The sequence below is a fragment of the Falco punctatus genome (genome assembly GCF_963210335.1).
Source record: "Falco punctatus genome assembly, chromosome: 1".
In the NCBI taxonomy this organism is placed as follows: Eukaryota; Metazoa; Chordata; class Aves; order Falconiformes; family Falconidae; genus Falco; species Falco punctatus.
This window is the reverse complement of record NC_137580.1, coordinates 75,753,359-75,770,502: the sequence shown is the minus strand read 5'-3', so window position 1 is coordinate 75,770,502 and position 17,144 is coordinate 75,753,359. Positions and strand designations below refer to the sequence as shown.

General features: G+C 42.3%; 2 protein-coding genes across 3 annotated transcripts; one reads left to right on the top strand and one right to left on the bottom strand.

The window, feature by feature from the left end:
* Nucleotides 1-1,841: 1,841 nt before the first annotated feature.
* LEPROTL1 (leptin receptor overlapping transcript like 1) lies at nt 1,842-6,710 on the bottom strand. The gene is made up of 4 exons (XM_080397627.1): nt 6,582-6,710; nt 6,056-6,131; nt 4,544-4,730; nt 1,842-3,496 (listed from the first exon to the last, which is right to left on the bottom strand). Exons 1-4 carry the CDS (start codon nt 6,595-6,597, stop codon nt 3,380-3,382), a joined length of 396 nt encoding a protein of 131 aa, XP_080253753.1. The 5' UTR covers nt 6,598-6,710; the 3' UTR covers nt 1,842-3,379.
* Nucleotides 6,711-6,714: 4 nt separating this feature from the next.
* SARAF (store-operated calcium entry associated regulatory factor) lies at nt 6,715-17,135 on the top strand. Of its 2 annotated transcripts, none has more exons than XM_080397568.1 (6): nt 6,715-7,076; nt 7,479-7,654; nt 8,929-9,322; nt 12,412-12,520; nt 14,298-14,416; nt 14,937-17,135. In XM_080397568.1, the coding sequence occupies exons 1-6, from the start codon at nt 6,980-6,982 to the stop codon at nt 14,960-14,962; spliced, it is 921 nt and encodes a 306-aa protein (XP_080253694.1). In that variant the 5' UTR covers nt 6,715-6,979; the 3' UTR covers nt 14,963-17,135. The 2 variants fall into 2 exon arrangements, with proteins under 2 accessions (XP_080253694.1, XP_080253693.1); XM_080397567.1 differs by having other exon boundaries at nt 6,916-7,076; nt 12,415-12,520.
* Nucleotides 17,136-17,144: the final 9 nt, after the last annotated feature.

The window sequence follows — 17,144 nt, the reverse complement described above, 5'->3', positions numbered from 1 at the left end:
CGCTCAGCCTCTGCCCTGGTACGTGCGGCAGCGCGCGTGCGGTTTGGCTTCGTGGAAACATTGCGCGCAGCTCTGGCCCCTCGGTTACTGCCCAGTCCCTCGGCTCCGCTTCTCTTCCAGTGTTTTATCTGAGGAACTTTTTTTTTTTTTCTGCCGGTTAAGACTTTAACCAACGCTTTTCCCCCTCTCAGAGTAAACTAAAAAAACCAAGACCATTTCCTTTCTCTGTGTGAGGCAGTTGTCTTCGAAAGTTTGCAGTAACCATTCTTTTTCTGTAATGTTATGCGCTTTCTCCTTAAAAAGGAGTCATATAATGAAGTTTAGTATTGTTCTATCCTTAAGCATGCGATTTGCATAGTAAGTAGGAGGGCAGGGTGGGCTTGGAGGGACGGATTTGAAATGCCGTGTGTCTGGAAACACCAGACAAAAGGAACCTCTTGTTTTAGGTGAAGTTTTTGATATTCCTTCTCTGTTGAAGATGTAATGTATTTTCAGTGCTGGGTAAATACATAATTGTGGTATAAAACACAGTCCCTCTTACAGTTTGATACTAAGCCAATGGTAACATTAACCTATTTTGAAGTATCAGTGCAGCAGAACTGAAGCAAAAGGGTTTGTTTATGTTAACATAAAATCGGCTTCAAAGCATGGGGAGGGGGAAGGGAGCAACTGCCCCCCACCGACGGGATTTTCCACCAATTCCCCTTGCTTCTGCTAAAAGGCAGCTGTCAGATCTCAGAAATGTCACCAGTGATTACAAACGTTTCAAAGGCTGTTTCTCTTCAATAAAAATTTGTCAGAAGGTGAAGGTAGCTATCGCTTTTTATAGCAATACCAACATAGCAGAATTTGGACTTCAAACACAAACTGAAGATAAACTGCAGGTGTGAGGTGGGACCAGCAAAGCCAGCACAGCGCAACTCCTACTGCGCTGGAGTACTGAACCTCTTCTTATAGAGTAGCCCAAAGTAAACGAGACAAACATCACTCGCTCCAAAGGACTACGGAGTAATCTGTTGACATCTCTTCAACAGGAACGACAGCCACATTAAATAAGAGGAAAAAAACCCCAATAAATACTTTAAACAAAATACTCTTTTTATTAGAGTATTTTTGATGAAGCATACAGAACTCAAGATTGCTATTTAAAATGTTTACTGTTCAAAGTTTTTCCTTCTAGAAGGATGGTAATGCTATCTCAGTGCGTATTATATGGAAGGATCATACCTCTCAAGTGTCTAGCTCATAAATCAGATCAATGCTGCACATACTCAGTGTGCAAGCAAAAGAAGGGAATGCTATAATGCAATTAACATACCAAAAATGCACCACCAATACATACATGATCAGCTCCATGGACATGTAGGCTTAGCAGCACAGGAATGAAAAATAAAACAGGTCCTGACCACAAATAAGGAGTCTGTAACAGATTCAGAAGATTTGTACAAGACCTAAGTGTTCCTCCTCTGCAAGGACTGCAAATTTAGTCACTGGTTTGGAAGATTTTCCAAAGCATCCATTGTGCTGGGGACAGGGATGCAGAAGTCTCACTGAAAAAGGTGACAAAACAGCCCTCACACACCTCTGAACGTCACCATTGCAGGCAGTCTGGTGAAACACTTACTTGTGGCTGCGAGTCCATCTGCTATGGGCAGGCTTCTGCGCTGGGGTCTTGGCACCTATTTCTTCCTCTACCAGCACTGATAAATTTGAGCTCGCATTTTATACACAGGGTGACACTAACAAAGCAGCGCATGTAGGGAGCTACATCCCTGCTGCCTCTACCTGCTGGTACCAGTTCCTTGAGCATATTGTGTAGGTAACTACCATTACTACCAGACTTCAAATATTCAAGCTTTATTCTTTGTTTACATCTGTGCACAAATACTACAGCTAGGACCTGCAGTTCCGTGCCTTTTCACACTGCTCCACTGTTAAGCAAAACCTAAGCAATCATCAGCTTTTATTTATGCAGCGTAAGTTTCCTTAACTTTTTTTTAAAGAATTGAACAAAAATCAGTTTATAAGTATGTTTGGTCAAGTTTATCACTGCATGTGTTATAACTGAACTTGGTTAACTAGCACTTCTCAACTATCTTGTGATGGAATGTCTACTGGCAGATTTCTTTAAATGAAAAATCCAGACAACTGAGAGGTATGCAGAAAACTTGTCTTAAATATTTGAATATACATGTGCAATCTTACAGAACACAAGCTACAGTTACAGACATAACATTAAATCTTATTAACCAATAGTGCATAAGAACTTAAAAACAAGTCAGTGAAATCAGTTCAGCCACTGACTTCCTAAAGAAGTCATGCCTCAACTGCATTGTGTGTGGGGGAAGGAAAAAAAAAATCATTCTTAGGCTTAATAGAGTTTTAATCTACATTTGAAAAGCTGTTTTATTACATATATATACTATGTATAAAATAAATTAAAAAGGGGAAGGAGTAAATAGCTTTGTATATGCTTCAAATTAACACAGACCAGTAGTTCCATAAATGAACATTTTACCATCTTTGTGGTAAAAAGTTGACATAAAAGTTCAAAACCATACAATACTTATAAATAGAAAGAGTTCAAAAGATTTTTTTAAAAAAATTGAATTTAAACATCATTTTCCCTTACCCTACAATACACGTTTTGTATGTCAGAGCATTGATACATTTACAGAGTATTTGAATGTCACATCCACACAAGAATCTGTTACAATGCAGGTAAAAGTACTAGTGGTGTTAAAAGTTAGGACTTCTCCCAAATAACTCTACCTGCTCCTCAGCCTTCTCCTGAAATGAAGGCTATCAACATTCATCACCCAGTTTGAGGTATGGGCAGATTAAAAATCTGCAACTGGTACTCCCTGCCCCGCCTTGCCTCTGCTAAAATAACAGCAACAATCTATTGATCTGGTAATTGACAATGGTGGTGCACAATCTCTTACCTCCATTCAGCATTGATATAACTTAATCACCATATAAAAAAAGTTATTTTGAAACATAGTATTAATGCTTAACTTAAAAAAAGCAACAAAAAACCCCCACCCACCCCAACTTTAAATCTTCTTTGAAACCATGTTTAAATGTTCTTCCAGATTTAAAGCTTCACATAAACACCAGACAGAAGGATGACAATTTTAAACCAAGAGAGCACCTAAAAACATACCATAGGCAAAAATGAAATCAATCATCTCTCCACTTCATAAAAACGTAGAAACCCTGTCAGCAACAGTAGTACACTCAGAACGAACAAGGTGAAAAGGAGCATCTAGAATACTCAAGAGGCTTGCTATGCTACTTCTCTTTATTGCCCATTCTCTCATTTGTATGGATGGCCACTGCATGACAAGATGCCTGTGATAGTTCTCTTATCTTCCTTTCACCACTGCTGCCAGCTGAAGTCGTCATTGCTGCCAAAGACCAAGAAAAATCCTAGGATCGTGGCAAAGATGACTGTATTCCCCGTAAGAACAAGTGCACACGCGCCCCAGTAAATCTGTGAACAAGGGGACTTTAGTTAGACACTTTTTGAAATTAATACTGACAAGACAGAAGGTAACATCTTAACATCAACTTCTATGGGCCATGATGCAAGAAGGTGGCATCTCATTATTTGTGGTTATGCCAAGAAGGCTGGGTTTACCCTAAATGAGTCAACCAATTCACATATATATATATATATATATATATATATATATATATATATATATATAAACACACACACTTAGCCAAGCAGCACTGCAAGTTTCTTCTAGCCGCATTCAAAGCACCTGCTATAGCAGGCACAGCTGTTTTGCTGTAGCATCCAAAAATAGTAAAGTAAGGCTAGGCAACAGCATCACACACATCCGCAGCCCAACTATACTTGCTAACCGTGCTATAAGACTCTTTTAAACAGATAGTTAAGGATGCAGGTCTTCCACATGCCATCAGGTATCCCAGTAGCAAAACAGGAGGTGAATGTTTTCCAAGGAGAGTAAGTGGATTACTCAAAGGGTGTGAGGCATTCAAACCACCCGTCTGAGGTGTTCTTGCCTAAAGAGATTTTATGAACATGCACTCCATGTTTTTTTACTTAGTAATGCTCCCTGAATTCACACAAATAAGGTCATCTTTTAAATTATTTTAACGAAAAGTCGTATACTGGGGAAGATATAACAACAATTCAGAAATTTAAAAAATAACACCAATATCATTTACAGGGACAGCAAAAAGTGCATTTTCTATTTGGTTACTTGCCTGTTAAGTTTTCACACTATTTTCTACCTTGTTTTCCCCGCATTGCATATAGACTGTTAGATTCATTCCATGACCACATGAAGCAACTAGCCATCATGACATTCTGCCATGCTTCCATTTCTGGTTATCAGTTTTTCTTGCCAAATGAATTCTTATTCCATTGCAAGCATCTTAAGTACTTAAATATTTATAAGAGTTGCTTAGTGCATGAGAGCTTTAGTTTCAGTAAAAAAAAAAACAAAACATAAAGAACAAGGTTTTCTAGGGGGGAAAAAAAAAAATCATAGATTGAAATATTACTAACCAGTTCTGCTCTCGCAAACACTATCGGTAGCCCAAATGCTGAGACAACAATGCCTGTTGTAAGAAATATTGCTAGCTCCTTGCAGGCATTACTTGTAGCATCTGTGTCATCTACTAATCTTCTTGCTATGCAGTACGGGATAGGAGAAAGGATGTAAAAAAACAATACAAACAGTGGCCAGTACTGGCTGAAAAAGAAAGAAGAAAAGTTAAAGTTAACTCTATTACTTCCTGTTCTTCCTAAAATCAATACAAGGCATTTTCCCCACTGAGCATCCACATTTGGGAAAGACAGACAACATGCCCAGAGAAAGCAAATCCTTCACTTTGGAACAAGCTGACATTAATCCAATAGACCACATTTGTGAGCGGCTTCAGCTGACCTCAATGGCAGCAACAAAGCACTCACTAATAGGATATTCATAAAGCACGATGTCACTCTGCAAGCCTAAACCTAACGCCATCTCACAAGATGAGGTTAACTCTTCAGTTTAGTGTGTTAGCTTTACATCAGAATTGCAGAGATACCTTTGTAGAGCCCTCACATCATTTTGCCCATAAGATTTCAGTGCACATTCATGAGTATTATTCTTAGCCAATACTCAGTCACCATGGGGCACAGAGACTTTTTTTATTTTTAAATCTGAACATAACCAACAAAAACATACAGAAATTACACCATCATATTTAGCAACATTTTCTTTTATTGCTTGCAGCTGCACATTGTTTCAGTAAAACCTCACTGCACTGTTAGAGGGGTGACTGCACAGCGATCTTCCTAAGGGTTTGTGTCACCAGCCCTGGTTTTATAACAAAAGCAAGCTGGTATAAGAAAACTAGTTGTATATGTAGAGATCTGCAATTCACAACCACTAACAGAACTATCAACAGGATTTTTGATTCTTATTTAACAGTAAATAAGTCAATTTAAAAGATTTTCTGTAAAGTCAGCATTCACTTGCAAAGGCCTAACCTTCTGAACATTTGGTCTACTACTTCATAACTCCTGAAAACTAAGAAATGGGAATCAGTAGCCCAAAAGTACAGGTAGCAGCTGCAATTATGCCCAGGTGCTACGTTACTTAGTGTGCACAGCCAGGGTTCCACCTGATAGGCACTGACAGCCCAGCTACTGCAGGGTAGCCAGAGAAAACGCAAATGCTTCCCTGATAATAAATACATACTTGCTACCTACTTCAGGAGGTGCTGTCTGCTTATCAGCCACAGAGGGACAACACTGGAGACGTGTCAGAGGACAGTGCATCTTTAACAGTTTGCAGGTGGTAATTTAACTTTCATTGAGTTCGCTTTGATGTTCATGGATGAACACATGGCTGGTCTTTTTTTTTTTTTCTGTCTCAATCTTTTGGAAGGAAAAAAAAAAAAAAGAAAGAAAACCCCAAACCCCACCTACACACAGAGGGCCCACCAGTCTACAGTTCTGAAAGGCAAACCATTCTGGAGTTACAGACATGCAAAAAGAAATGAAGAATAGGAAGAGAGTGCACGTTACTTGTATTGCGGAAGGGCACATCCAAGCATCAAGAACATTAGTCCGACTGCTCCCCCAAAGGACAGGCTAATCAAGGCTACAACGAGAACACAAATCGACAGCAGGTCAGGGCTCCAGCGCACCGCGCAAAGCACCGGCCGCGACCTCCGAACGAGCGCCACCGAGAGCCGGCGTGCCGCTATCCCCCGCCGAGCCAGAGCCCCCACCGCCCCCCGGACGCCCGGCGCCTCCCGCCAGGCGGAGGGGGCTCAGCGCGGCCCCGGGCGCCCGGCGGAGCGGAGCTGACCGGCTCCCGCGGCGGCTGCCGGCCCCTCCCGCCCCAGGAGGGCCTCACAGCCCCATCTCCTCACGGCCCGCACGGCCTCCCGCGGGGGCGCGGACCCGCCAGCGGAGGCCGGCGGAGGCCCAGGGCCGCCCCCGACCGCCCCGCCCGGCCTCAGTAGGTTCCCGGGGCGCTCGGCGGCCCACCAGGGGAGGGGAGGGGGCCCTCGCCGTTGACCAGGGCAACCGCTCCGCCGCCACGTACCTTTGATGCCGGCCATGGCGCCGCCCGTCCCGCGAGCCGCACAGGCGGAGGGGCGCGCGCCGGGAAGCGGAACTGGCGCGGCCGGGAGCCGCTTCCGGGAAGGGAGTGCGCAGGCGCTGAGCGCGCCCCGCCCGCCGCCGAGCCCGCTCCGGCCACGTGACCCACCCCACCAAGCCCCGCTGCCGCGCCGTCACCCAAAGGAAAAGTCCCCTCCCTTCGCCGCGCACCGCTCCCTCGCCCCTATTGGCCCTGGGGGCTACCGGGGCGGGGCTTCGGAGCGGGGCCGCAGTGCGCGTGCTCCCTGTCAGGCCCCGCCTTTTCCGGTAGGCTTATCCAATGAGAGGTGCCTGCCCCGGAGAAGGGGGTTGACTCACCTCCGGGCTGTCACGGGAGCTGTCATGGTGGCCGTCGGGCGGGCCGGGGTCGCCCCCGGGCTCCTGCTCCTCCTCCTCCTCTGTGCTGCCGCCGGCCCCGCGCGGTGCTGGGACCAGCCGGGTGAGATGTGTGGGGCTGAGCATGTCTCTGCGAGCCCCGCTGCTGTCCCTTCTATGGCGGCAGGGCGGGGGCTTCTCCTCACGGCCTAGCGCTGCGCAGCGCCGCTGGGGTGGCGGCGGCGGCCTGGGGCGGGGGCGTGGCGGGGCCCGGGCAGGAAGGCTTTTTGGCTTGAGCTCCCTTTAAATCGGCCTGTGCCGCAGCAGTTGCACAGCCGCGCGGTCCCCGGCAGCTGCGCGCTCAGGGGGGTGGCCCAGCGCCCCCACCGAGGGCAGCGGGGAGCCGCCGCCTTCCCCTCGGCGCGGCGGGCGCTTGCTGGAGCTTCGCCTCACGGCTTTGTGCCGTCAGCCCCTTCCCGAGGGGAGGCCCCCGTGGCTGCGGTGACCTTTGTGCTGCCTATTGCAGGGAGGGTGCTGCTGCGGGAGGTGCAGGCGCTCACCCTGCGCCGAGGCCAGCACACCGCGTCCCGGCGGACACCTGCTGTCCCGCAGCTGCAGTGCACGGGAGGGACGGCTGGATGTTCCCGTACCCCTGAGGTTGTCCAGTGTTACAACAAAGGTTGGGATGGCTATGATGTACAGGTAACCGTTTAAAACTTGGTAAATGTTTAATGGCATCCTATTCCCCCAGATTTGGTAACTTTTGAAGGAGGGTGTAGTCGTGGGCTAGCGTACCCATTCAGTTTGCTTTTTGTTAGAGGACCTTTGACAACTAAAACAACCTAAATACTTCTTGGATTTGGATTTTCCAGAACTGCTGCGGGTATATCCCTGAAGGCCCTAATGTAAAAACACAGCATAGCAAACCTTCGCTGGCTTTAATTAAAATGTTTCTCAAGTTTATAAAATCAAAGTTTTGTGAACCCCAAAGGGTGCTCTTGCTACTGCTGCATGATTTCCATTTTTTTGTGAACCTCAAATATTGCTGCATGGGTTTCCAATTTTTATTAGAGTTGGAAACACAATAAATATTTGCATCTCTTCAGCCCTACCTTTTAAAAACTAAATTTCAGACATAATTACTTCCTCTTGCATGTTAGTGCGTCAGTACTAGTCAGTAAATAATTATGTATTTCTGTTTTGATAGCTATTACATACGTTTATGCCAATAGATTAACCAGGAATCGAGCATAAAGATAATTGTTAAAACTGATACAATATTGTAAAATTACAGTCAATTTTGAATTGGCAGTTGGTACTGCTGTCCTGGACTATTAATGCAGAAACTACTTCCACCCACCCCCATTACGTGTCACTTGCAGTTAGAGGCGATACCTAAGTTCTGTTACTTCAAGGAAATGTGGGACTGAGGAATCCTCATATATTGAACTGTCAAATCGCATTCTGATTGTGAAGTGTTGCATGAGTGACGAATGATGTCTGTCCCAATTTTTCATGATTTCTGTGTGGATGCAAATGGAATCAGGTGCAGTGAATTTCAGGCTTCCATATTACGTTTTTGTAGATGCTGTCTAGTTTATGTGGGACAGGCATTTATTAAATAACTCTCGCACAGGGTACAGAGGTTTGGGGTTTTTTTTAAAGTGTTCCTATACCAAAGAAGGGATACTTGAAAAACTTGTTCTGTGAAGAAAAACAAAATCTTCCAGAGTTGTAACTGTTCTGTGTTCTGAAAGATCGGATTTTTTTTTAACTTTAGGATTTGAAAAAACATTCTTATTTAACGTCAGCTTGCTAGTCCTTTTCAAAATAAGAGTGCTCAAAAATTTCTTACCCTGTGGCCTTTTACATAATTTGTTAGTAATTATAGCCTTATTTCAGAGCATATTTGGAAATAAAACAGGTATTTTCATCTCTGGAGCAGGTTTTACTTTGTATTGTGTTTATCTTTTCAGTGGGAGTGCAAAGCAGACTTGGAAAATACCGACCGTTTCGGACAAATGGAAGTGAGCTGTGAAGGTTACGATTATCCAGATGATCCTTACATCTTAAGAGGCTCCTGTAGTTTGCTGTTCAGGCTAGAGCTGACTGAGGAAGGTGAAAGGAAAGTGAAGAACTCTGGAAGCTTTGGCTCTAGCTATTACCAGTCAAGAAAAGAATCTTCCGATTCTGGTGCTGGAGCGATCGTTATAATTGTTCTTCTGGTTCTTGCTTTTGGAGTGTACAAGCTCTTCCTTGGTAACCAGCAGCCTCAAACCCAGAGTTTTGGGGGCAGTGATGGATTCACTAGGCCTTCCTGGCAGAGTCAGCAAACACCTCCTCCTCCTGGTTTTAAGTCCACCTTCACAGGTAGGGTTCTCAGCCATTTAGAATACTCAAAAGAGCAAGCAGTGTTGTACTGTTTTATGTGCAGTAACTGCGGATGGGATAGACTTAGAACCAATGCATTGGCAGTTGACTCTGCTGCAGTGGCTGCAGCGTTGCATTCTGTTCTTTGTTCAAAAGTGAAAATAAGAACTTGGTTTCCCATAGGCTTTCAGGGCAGGCTATGCAACAAGCTGCCCTTTGAGCCTTTGAAAATGCTCAGCAAGTGTTCTTTTCAAACGCTGTGAAACAGGAGGGTAGTGGGAGGGAAGAGTAATTTTCATAAGTAATCTGGAAGAGAGAACAGTCTTGCCCAGGCAGAAACAAACGGGTGCCAAAGAAGCACTTTAAAACTTTGCAGAAGGATCTTTAAGCCATTGGGCTGCTGACTCCTGATTTCATTCACAGAGCAGTTGATGCAGTTGAGTGCCATGTAGCAGTCCTCCGTTTTAATAGGTGCTTCAGTGTAGTCCCAGTGGCTGGAAGATTGGGTTCCCAGAGCAAATAACAGTGTCTGTGAACTGTCATTAGAGGTGCAGCACCTCAGCCTCATGTGATGCCTTTCATCTGAAGTTGGAAATTGTATAAGCAGTGACCGAGCTACTGCTAGGAAAAGATGCATTTTATCTTTTCCCAAAAAACTGATGACTTTTGTCACTTGAAAGTGGTCAGCCTTAGGTGGTCATGGTGTCTAAGGGAAATAAATGTTATCCATCGCATGTCTGACTGACTCATTTAACCCTGCAAACATGAGATGCTCACAGCACTGGAATGCAAATTACATTCTGACAAGTCGCATAATCTCAATCTTTTCCTTTCTGGTTTTTGTTTGTTTGTTTTTGTGGGGTTTTTCATGAGAGAAAGGGGTCTATCAAGTCAAAAAATAGAACAGATAAGGCTTAGTCAAAAGCTTGTATTTTAGTGATGCTTGTTAATGCTTTCTTCCAGGTTTCCTCGAGCCACTTGGCCAACAGAGGGTGCCAGTATAACTCTTTTGGATACCCTTATGCAGGGCAGGTGCCCCAGAAACTTTCAGATGTACCTGCAGCAGAAAATTAAAGGGATTCTGCTTCTGTGTTACTAGTGGCTTTGCAAATCGGTTTCGATGTAGTTCCTTCAGACTTCAGACAGTCTGCCTATCCTGCATGTGCATCTGTGACTTTGTGTGGGCATGCCACTTGCCACTGGCATTACTGAAACAGTTACTAAGAGCCATGGTCATAAGATAGGTCTTTGTCATACTGGGAGCAAGCAAAACGAATGAAGAGTTACTTTCTCTTTTTCCATCCTGTTCCTTGTCAGTTAACTGCATCACTGCATTTGTCATTGCAAGAGTCTGAAATCTAGCGAGGGTAGGGCCTTGAAAATAAGTTTTCGTGGTAATTACTGAAAATACTTTGCACTTAACATGCACATTGGGAGCCATATAAGGCTTAAGTTATGACATTTTTAATAATTAATGTCAATGATTTTTCCTTAGATTTCAAAGTAAGGAGGAAAACTCCTTGAATGTGGGGCCAACTTAAAAATATGAAGTGTTATGCTACTTCATGCATTTAGTGTCTGCCTTACATTTAAGCAGATCTCTGAATGTGTACATCTTTGTGTTTGGGAATGTATTTTTAGTCTTTGAAAATCTGCACAGTAATGGAAAGCAATGTTGTTGACTTATTGCTGTTAATATTTTATTTGCTTCATTTTAAAATCCCCTTAACGTGCAGAATGTGTCCTGTGAAACTTGTTTAGCTAGCCTATCTTAATTAAATTCTACTTTTTCTCTGTTAGTGGTTTGACATGTTCCTTAATGTTTACTCTAGATATTTCAGTAAAAAATGACTCAGTTTTCTGAGTCAACATTCAGCCATGGTGCTTTTGAACAAATGAGTTGGTTCATCTCCCTGATTAACATTGTTTTTATAGTAAATTAAGTACTTTTTTTGTTGTTGTTGTTGGTAGTGTTCCAGATCAGCATAGTTTAATGGTTATTGACCCAATAAGCATTCATTTTTTCCCCCAATGCATTCAAAATGAAATTCAACATCAAATCGAATGTAGATGTAAACTGATTATTTAAACTGGGGGTGGGGGTGTCTTTTCCGTAACTATAAACAATCCACACCAGTTTGGTGACAAACTAAGTCCTGTAGAACTTTTACATCGTAAATCTTGCCCGCTTGTGTAGGTGGGCATATTTCAGAGAGGCCCTGATGTTATTTTCAGTCCTTGCCTTTTACACTTCCACACGTGTTAAATCTGTGGTTGAGCTTATTCTTGCACCCATGTTTTTCTCTAGACCAGCAAATGATTCTACTTCGGGTTTGCATTTTCTCTTTTTATTTTTAAATGGAAGGCGTTTGGTTCTGAGTCAGAACCTCATGTTATGCAGGTCACAGGTAAAAAAATGTGTCTCTCCTCCCCCCCCACAACCCACTTGATACGCTTGCAGTTTCAGCAAGGTATTTGTCAAGCTTGGTGACTCACGCATAATAAAAACTTTGCAATGTGATTGCAGTTAGCATATCTTTTGATAACAGATACCAGACTAGGATTACCAGAAATGAAACAATACGAAGTAGTTTAGCCTTTAGGCTGAGCCACTGTTACTCAAAATGTGCAGCTGTTCTGAGTGAGATTAGAAGCTCTGTGTTTTTAGTGGTTATTTCACTGTTTGGCCTTATGTATTTGATTTCTGTTCCTGTGTCTGCTTCTGGCTTGCTATGTGACCTTGAGCAGATTATTCTTTCTCCATTTCCTTTTCTATTTTTAATCTAATTTGTCTGTTTGTAAATCTGCAGGCAGGAATTCTTTGCCATGTTTTGCAAACATCAGGGCTGTGAGATTGAATGGAAGCTAATTTTAATGTAAAACTCTTTACATTTGTGTTCATTTATGTTTTTTCCTGCTTTCTGAACTGTGAGGCCTTTCAAGTTAAACTTGATCAAGGATCTACTGAAATCAGGTGGAGTTTATTGTTTAATTTTCCATTATCTTTAACAGGGGAGAGTCTTGTTGCAAGAGCTAGCCTGAGGATTAGGTGGCACTAACAGATGTTTCCCATTTTTGTTTTGTTTAAGAAGACAACAGCTTTGGGACTCATTCATCTCTTGGAACCAATTCAGGACCAGGATTTTGGACTGGGTTAGGAGCGGGAGGCTTGCTAGGCTACTTGGCTGGCAGTCACAGGTAAAATATGCATGCTCTCAGACTCCAAGTGTTTAAGCTTTCAGGGGGTATGTCATATATGCTCTGTTTACATTGTTTCTGAGCTTTCAGGCCTGTATTGTTCAAGCTGTAAAATCCTACCTCTAGAACAATAGAGGAGCAGTCTATAGCTCCACCAGCAGAGCCATTTTAAACATGTTTCTGGGGGACTAAAATTGGGAGGACGGAGGTTCTTTATTCTGCTTTAGCTAGCTGATTACTCTGACTGGGCATGGCTTGCAAATTTAAGATGATTTTACATTTAAATGTTCCATCTGCAGACTCCACAGATGATAATATTAATAAGCATAAAACTGTCTGCAGATAGGTCTCCTGTATCAGTGTCATCTCTCCTAAAGTCAGTCTGGATGGCAGCTGCTCTTCTGTGATACCTGGTGTGGTCAGATTAAACTGCCTTTAATCTAATCTCCTGAAGGCCCATGTGTTTGAAATACAGGAGGTGTGGTCTTCCAAAGGACTTGCAGGTCATACATAAGTTGCATTTTTGGAAAAACGTAACAGAAACAGCATTCAAAAGCATTTTCAGTGCTGGAGTAAACATCTGTTCATCATATTTGCTAAACACTTTTAAAATGCGTCAGGTTTAGATAAACAGTTTAAAGGGAGCAATTGCTGCCATTTCAGCCTTTGCTAAAGAAAATACATGGCTCCTGCAGGGAATCTTTAGAGCCCAGGCAGTTTCCTTTAGTGATCAAATAACTGCATGTGTATCAAGTCTAATCCTGGAGGAATTCAGTAATGTAAGAGATTAAATATAATAACAGAAGTTATTATACATAAGGGGGTTTTATATTGAAAGTTTGGGAGTAAGATCATGTAGACAGGAGTGTGTTAAATCATCTTCCTCCATTGTAAAGTGGGGGGGTTTGGTAATGACAGAAGCCTTATCAGGGTTGCCTGTTTGTTGAGGAAGTAAAAACTTGGAAGATAAGATAATTTAGATCTAAAGTGTCTAATGTGCAGTCTTGATCTCAGAGTCAAGTAAAATGAAAGTGGGACCGTGATGCTATCGACAGTGGAAATTAACTACAAAATTACTTTGAATAGAGCTTTAGATGTCATATCTTGGATTCAGTTACCTTTAAGGTCTTTTCCAACCAAAAGGATATTATGATCTTGTTTTATTACATTAATCCCACTGCAAATTCTTAAAAGGTATAATGTGTTCAAGGTTTTATTGACTATTTCTTAAGTCTCAAAAACATGACCCTTGTGTTTAAGCATTATATTTATGTGTTATCTACATGCAGGTTGGTTCCTTGATTTACACACACACCCCATTTCAGTAGCCACCTCTTATGGTACAAGATTAGAGGCCTAACTGAATATGCAAGTCCAAGTACATGAACAAGCTTCCTAACTTGGGCATCTCTTCCTTTAAAACAGTCTTTGGCCCACTATTTTTTTTTTTTTTTTAATTTTTAGTTGTTTGAAATGATGTACCTGAAAATGCTGGTGTCAGAAAGTGTGAGAGAGTTCTTCATAAATTTAAACAGCAGGAAATTCCATATCTATAGAAGCAAGTAATGTAGATCAGCGAGTCAAACACTGATATATAACCCTAGATATCCTTGCTCTCAACATGTTAATTACATTAAATAAGGAGGTTTCCAGCTTTGAAACAACTGTCTGCTTCCAGTTTTCCCTCAGAGATGCAGTCCACTTGTTTGGAATGGTAACTTCTTAATTTTTCATAAGGTCACTACCAAAGTCTTCCTTCTACTCCGTCTCTCACCAGAGCACAGCCACGTTCCCCATACTGCAGTATGTGGACAGATCCCGCAGCGGCACCTCCAATGAATGGGCAGTCAAGCAATTCCACACAAAGCAGCAGTTCGGGAACAAGAACCGCTTCTGGTAAGGCAAAATACCTTTTAATCTCCTGAAGCTTCAGAGGCTTTGATCTATCAAAATTAAACCTCAGATGTTAGCTGAGGTTTAGCAAACATTCTTTGTTTTATTTTACCAGTCGGTATAGGTGGGCATGTAACAATGTCCCTTATTTCCATTTCCTGTGGAAGTAGGGCAGCACTGTGGGATGTGAAGCTCCCCAGGCCTACAGTGAGCATGGTACCACCGTTACTGGGTTTGTCTTCATCTGTAAGGTGCATTAGTTTAAAGCTTTCCCCTTTGGTGTGCACTATACATGCCCTTCTCTAGCAAACATTAAAAAAACTGATTTCTTTGTAGAAAGCAGGTTGTCTAATCTGCAAGAACAGAGTATTTCAGGCCAGTCAGCCCACAGCTGTTTGCTTTTCTACTTTATGTAAATATGTTTAATTCATCTTGCTTGCCTCCTTTAGCCTTTTTAGAACTAGAGAGCTCAGTGGAAAGATTGTGGTGGAGCTGACAGTGTTTTTGGTTTTTTTCTTTGCAGGCTTTGGGGGCACAAAACGAAGATGAAATTCTTGATGTTACAGGATCTGAGTGATTGAACTAACTCTTCCTGTGTACTAGTACTTTTTTTTTTTTATTAGTAGTAGGCTTCAGAATGGATATGAGGTATGAAGGACTAGGCAAAGGATTCCTCTCTTTCCCTGTGGAAACGTGGACCTTCACTCTTGTTTAGAGTATCACAGGTGCTGGAACATCCGCTGTTTCAAACCAGCAGCTTCTCATAAGACACAAAATAAACTCATCCAGGTTAAGAGTGATGTTACAGCGCCTATATATCTGTCTATGCTTGAGGCATTACAGCAATGATAGCCTTACCAGATTTTCAAAGCAAGTGGCTTACTTGTGTTTGGGGCTTAACTTTGTTGAATTTGGAATTTCTCAGTGTTCTTCTTTTTCTTGGTGGTCCAGCATCTGAAAGGCCTAGTGTGTAATCCACCTGATACCTAAGGGGTGCTGGTTTTTTGAAGCTACTTCTGTTTGTCTTCATAAAATTCATGTGAACATTACTGTAAGTGCAGTCAGCTACGAAGATGAGCATTGGCATTTTTCATTAGTGGAAAAAAAGAAAAACTATAGATATACAGAGACTAACATTAACATAATGCTTGTATCTGTGCTATATGACAGATATAAAATTGGAGCCAAAATTTGCAGATTTGAGGACACTCCCATGTTTTAGGGTTTATTCAAGTGGCTGTGCAAACCTGGGGAATTCTGTGTATAAATTGGAGGGGGGGAGGGAGGGGACCCTGAAACGAGTTGAGATGGTCCTTGTCTGATTTGGACAATTTTTCTGGAAGGTGGGTCACTTAAATTCAGGTGGCTACAGACGCTTTGCCCCTATTGAGGCTCTGGACTTTCCTTTTTACAGTGGCTGTCAGCAATGCTGTGACAACTTACGTGAACAATCTGTCCTGCTAAATGATCTGTCCAGGACACAGTAATCCAAAGATGCTCCTTGCTAAAGGGAAGGGAGCAGTCTTAATCCAAAGCTGATGGTATCTCTAGAGCATGGCAGGCCCTGAGACTAAGCAAAGAGAGGAAATTGAATGTCTAATGAGATGTAAACTCCCTCAAATGTGGTTTTTAAAAACTAAGTGCTGTCAAAGAGCAGGAAGCAGAGAGGGTTTGATGTTTTGGGGCTCTGAGAAGCGTCATATAGTTCTGGCATGATTGACTGTGCCCTGGGAGAGGCATTTCTGCAAAAAACCAAGAGAAACTACTCAGGACTGGGGTCGGGGGAAGGACTGAAAACTGGGCTGCTTGATCACCAGGTCTTCTCCAAAGGCCATCCTAATACAGCTTAGAAGCGTGTGTGTGCACAGCTTTTCTGTGCCGGTAGCAGTCTGAGAACCACAACTTTCATTCTTGTGAAAATACTGTCTTGCAGTTGATGTAAACTATTACAGCAAAAGCAAAGCACTGTTTTGCTGCTACAGGCTGCACCTCCACAAGGAGATTTAGCAGGGATGGTTAGTCTGAGGTGGTGACTTCAGTGTTACTCATCAAACAGCAGCTATGTCCATTTATGAGTACAGAAATAATTGGCTCAAATGATAATGCTTGAGTTCAATGTGTGGTTTAAGCAACAACCACAAAAAATACACAGAAATCTTTAAGGAGTCAACGGAAGCTATAAAAAAGTGTAGAGCTTGCACTGAAAACATGAGCATTGTGATAAAATTGATAAATTGAGGATAAAATACTGGTTGAGGACTGGGGGGGAAATTTCTTCATTAATAGCCTGTTCTGTCAACCTAGAAAGGAAATAGCAAAGACCTTACTGTTGGCCTATTAGAAAGTTTTACTGTTTGTTAGGGACAGAATATGATAAATCTTTATCTTTGTGACCAAATATAGCAAAATAATTTACTTTAAATTCAGAGTTTTTACTTATTTCTAAGTGTATTCAGGTTGCAACTTGTACAGTCAATACTCTCTGCCAACTAATTATGCAACAATGAAACTGGATTTTTGCTAACTGAGTAGTTTGAAGTGAGGTTTGCTCTCAAATTATGATGTGTTGTGAAATGTTTTGGACAATGTTTTTACTTGTATTTATAGTTTCTGTATGAAATGTGATCTGATGCATAAACCTGATGAATTACCATAGTTCGTGAATCTGTTTATAGCACGTTTTTACCCTTCCCTTTAATAAAGTAATGAAATAAGTAAATAAGGAGTGTTT

Excerpts from the sequence above, each read along its gene's own strand:
- LEPROTL1 (XM_080397627.1), bottom strand. Across the intron at positions 4,731-6,055 it reads TGTGCCCTTCCGCAATACAA|CCAGTACTGGCCACTGTTTG; the intron begins GTAACGTGCACT and ends TTTCTTTTTCAG. Across the intron at positions 3,497-4,543 it reads TGTTTGCGAGAGCAGAACTG|ATTTACTGGGGCGCGTGTGC; the intron begins GTTAGTAATATT and ends CCTTGTTCACAG.
- SARAF (XM_080397568.1), top strand. The coding sequence starts at position 6,980 with ATGGTGGCCGTCGGGCGGGCCGGGGTCGCCCCCGGGCTCCTGCTCCTC. Across the intron at positions 9,323-12,411 it reads TTTTAAGTCCACCTTCACAG|AAGACAACAGCTTTGGGACT; the intron begins GTAGGGTTCTCA and ends GTTTTGTTTAAG. Across the intron at positions 12,521-14,297 it reads TACTTGGCTGGCAGTCACAG|AGCACAGCCACGTTCCCCAT; the intron begins GTAAAATATGCA and ends GTCTCTCACCAG.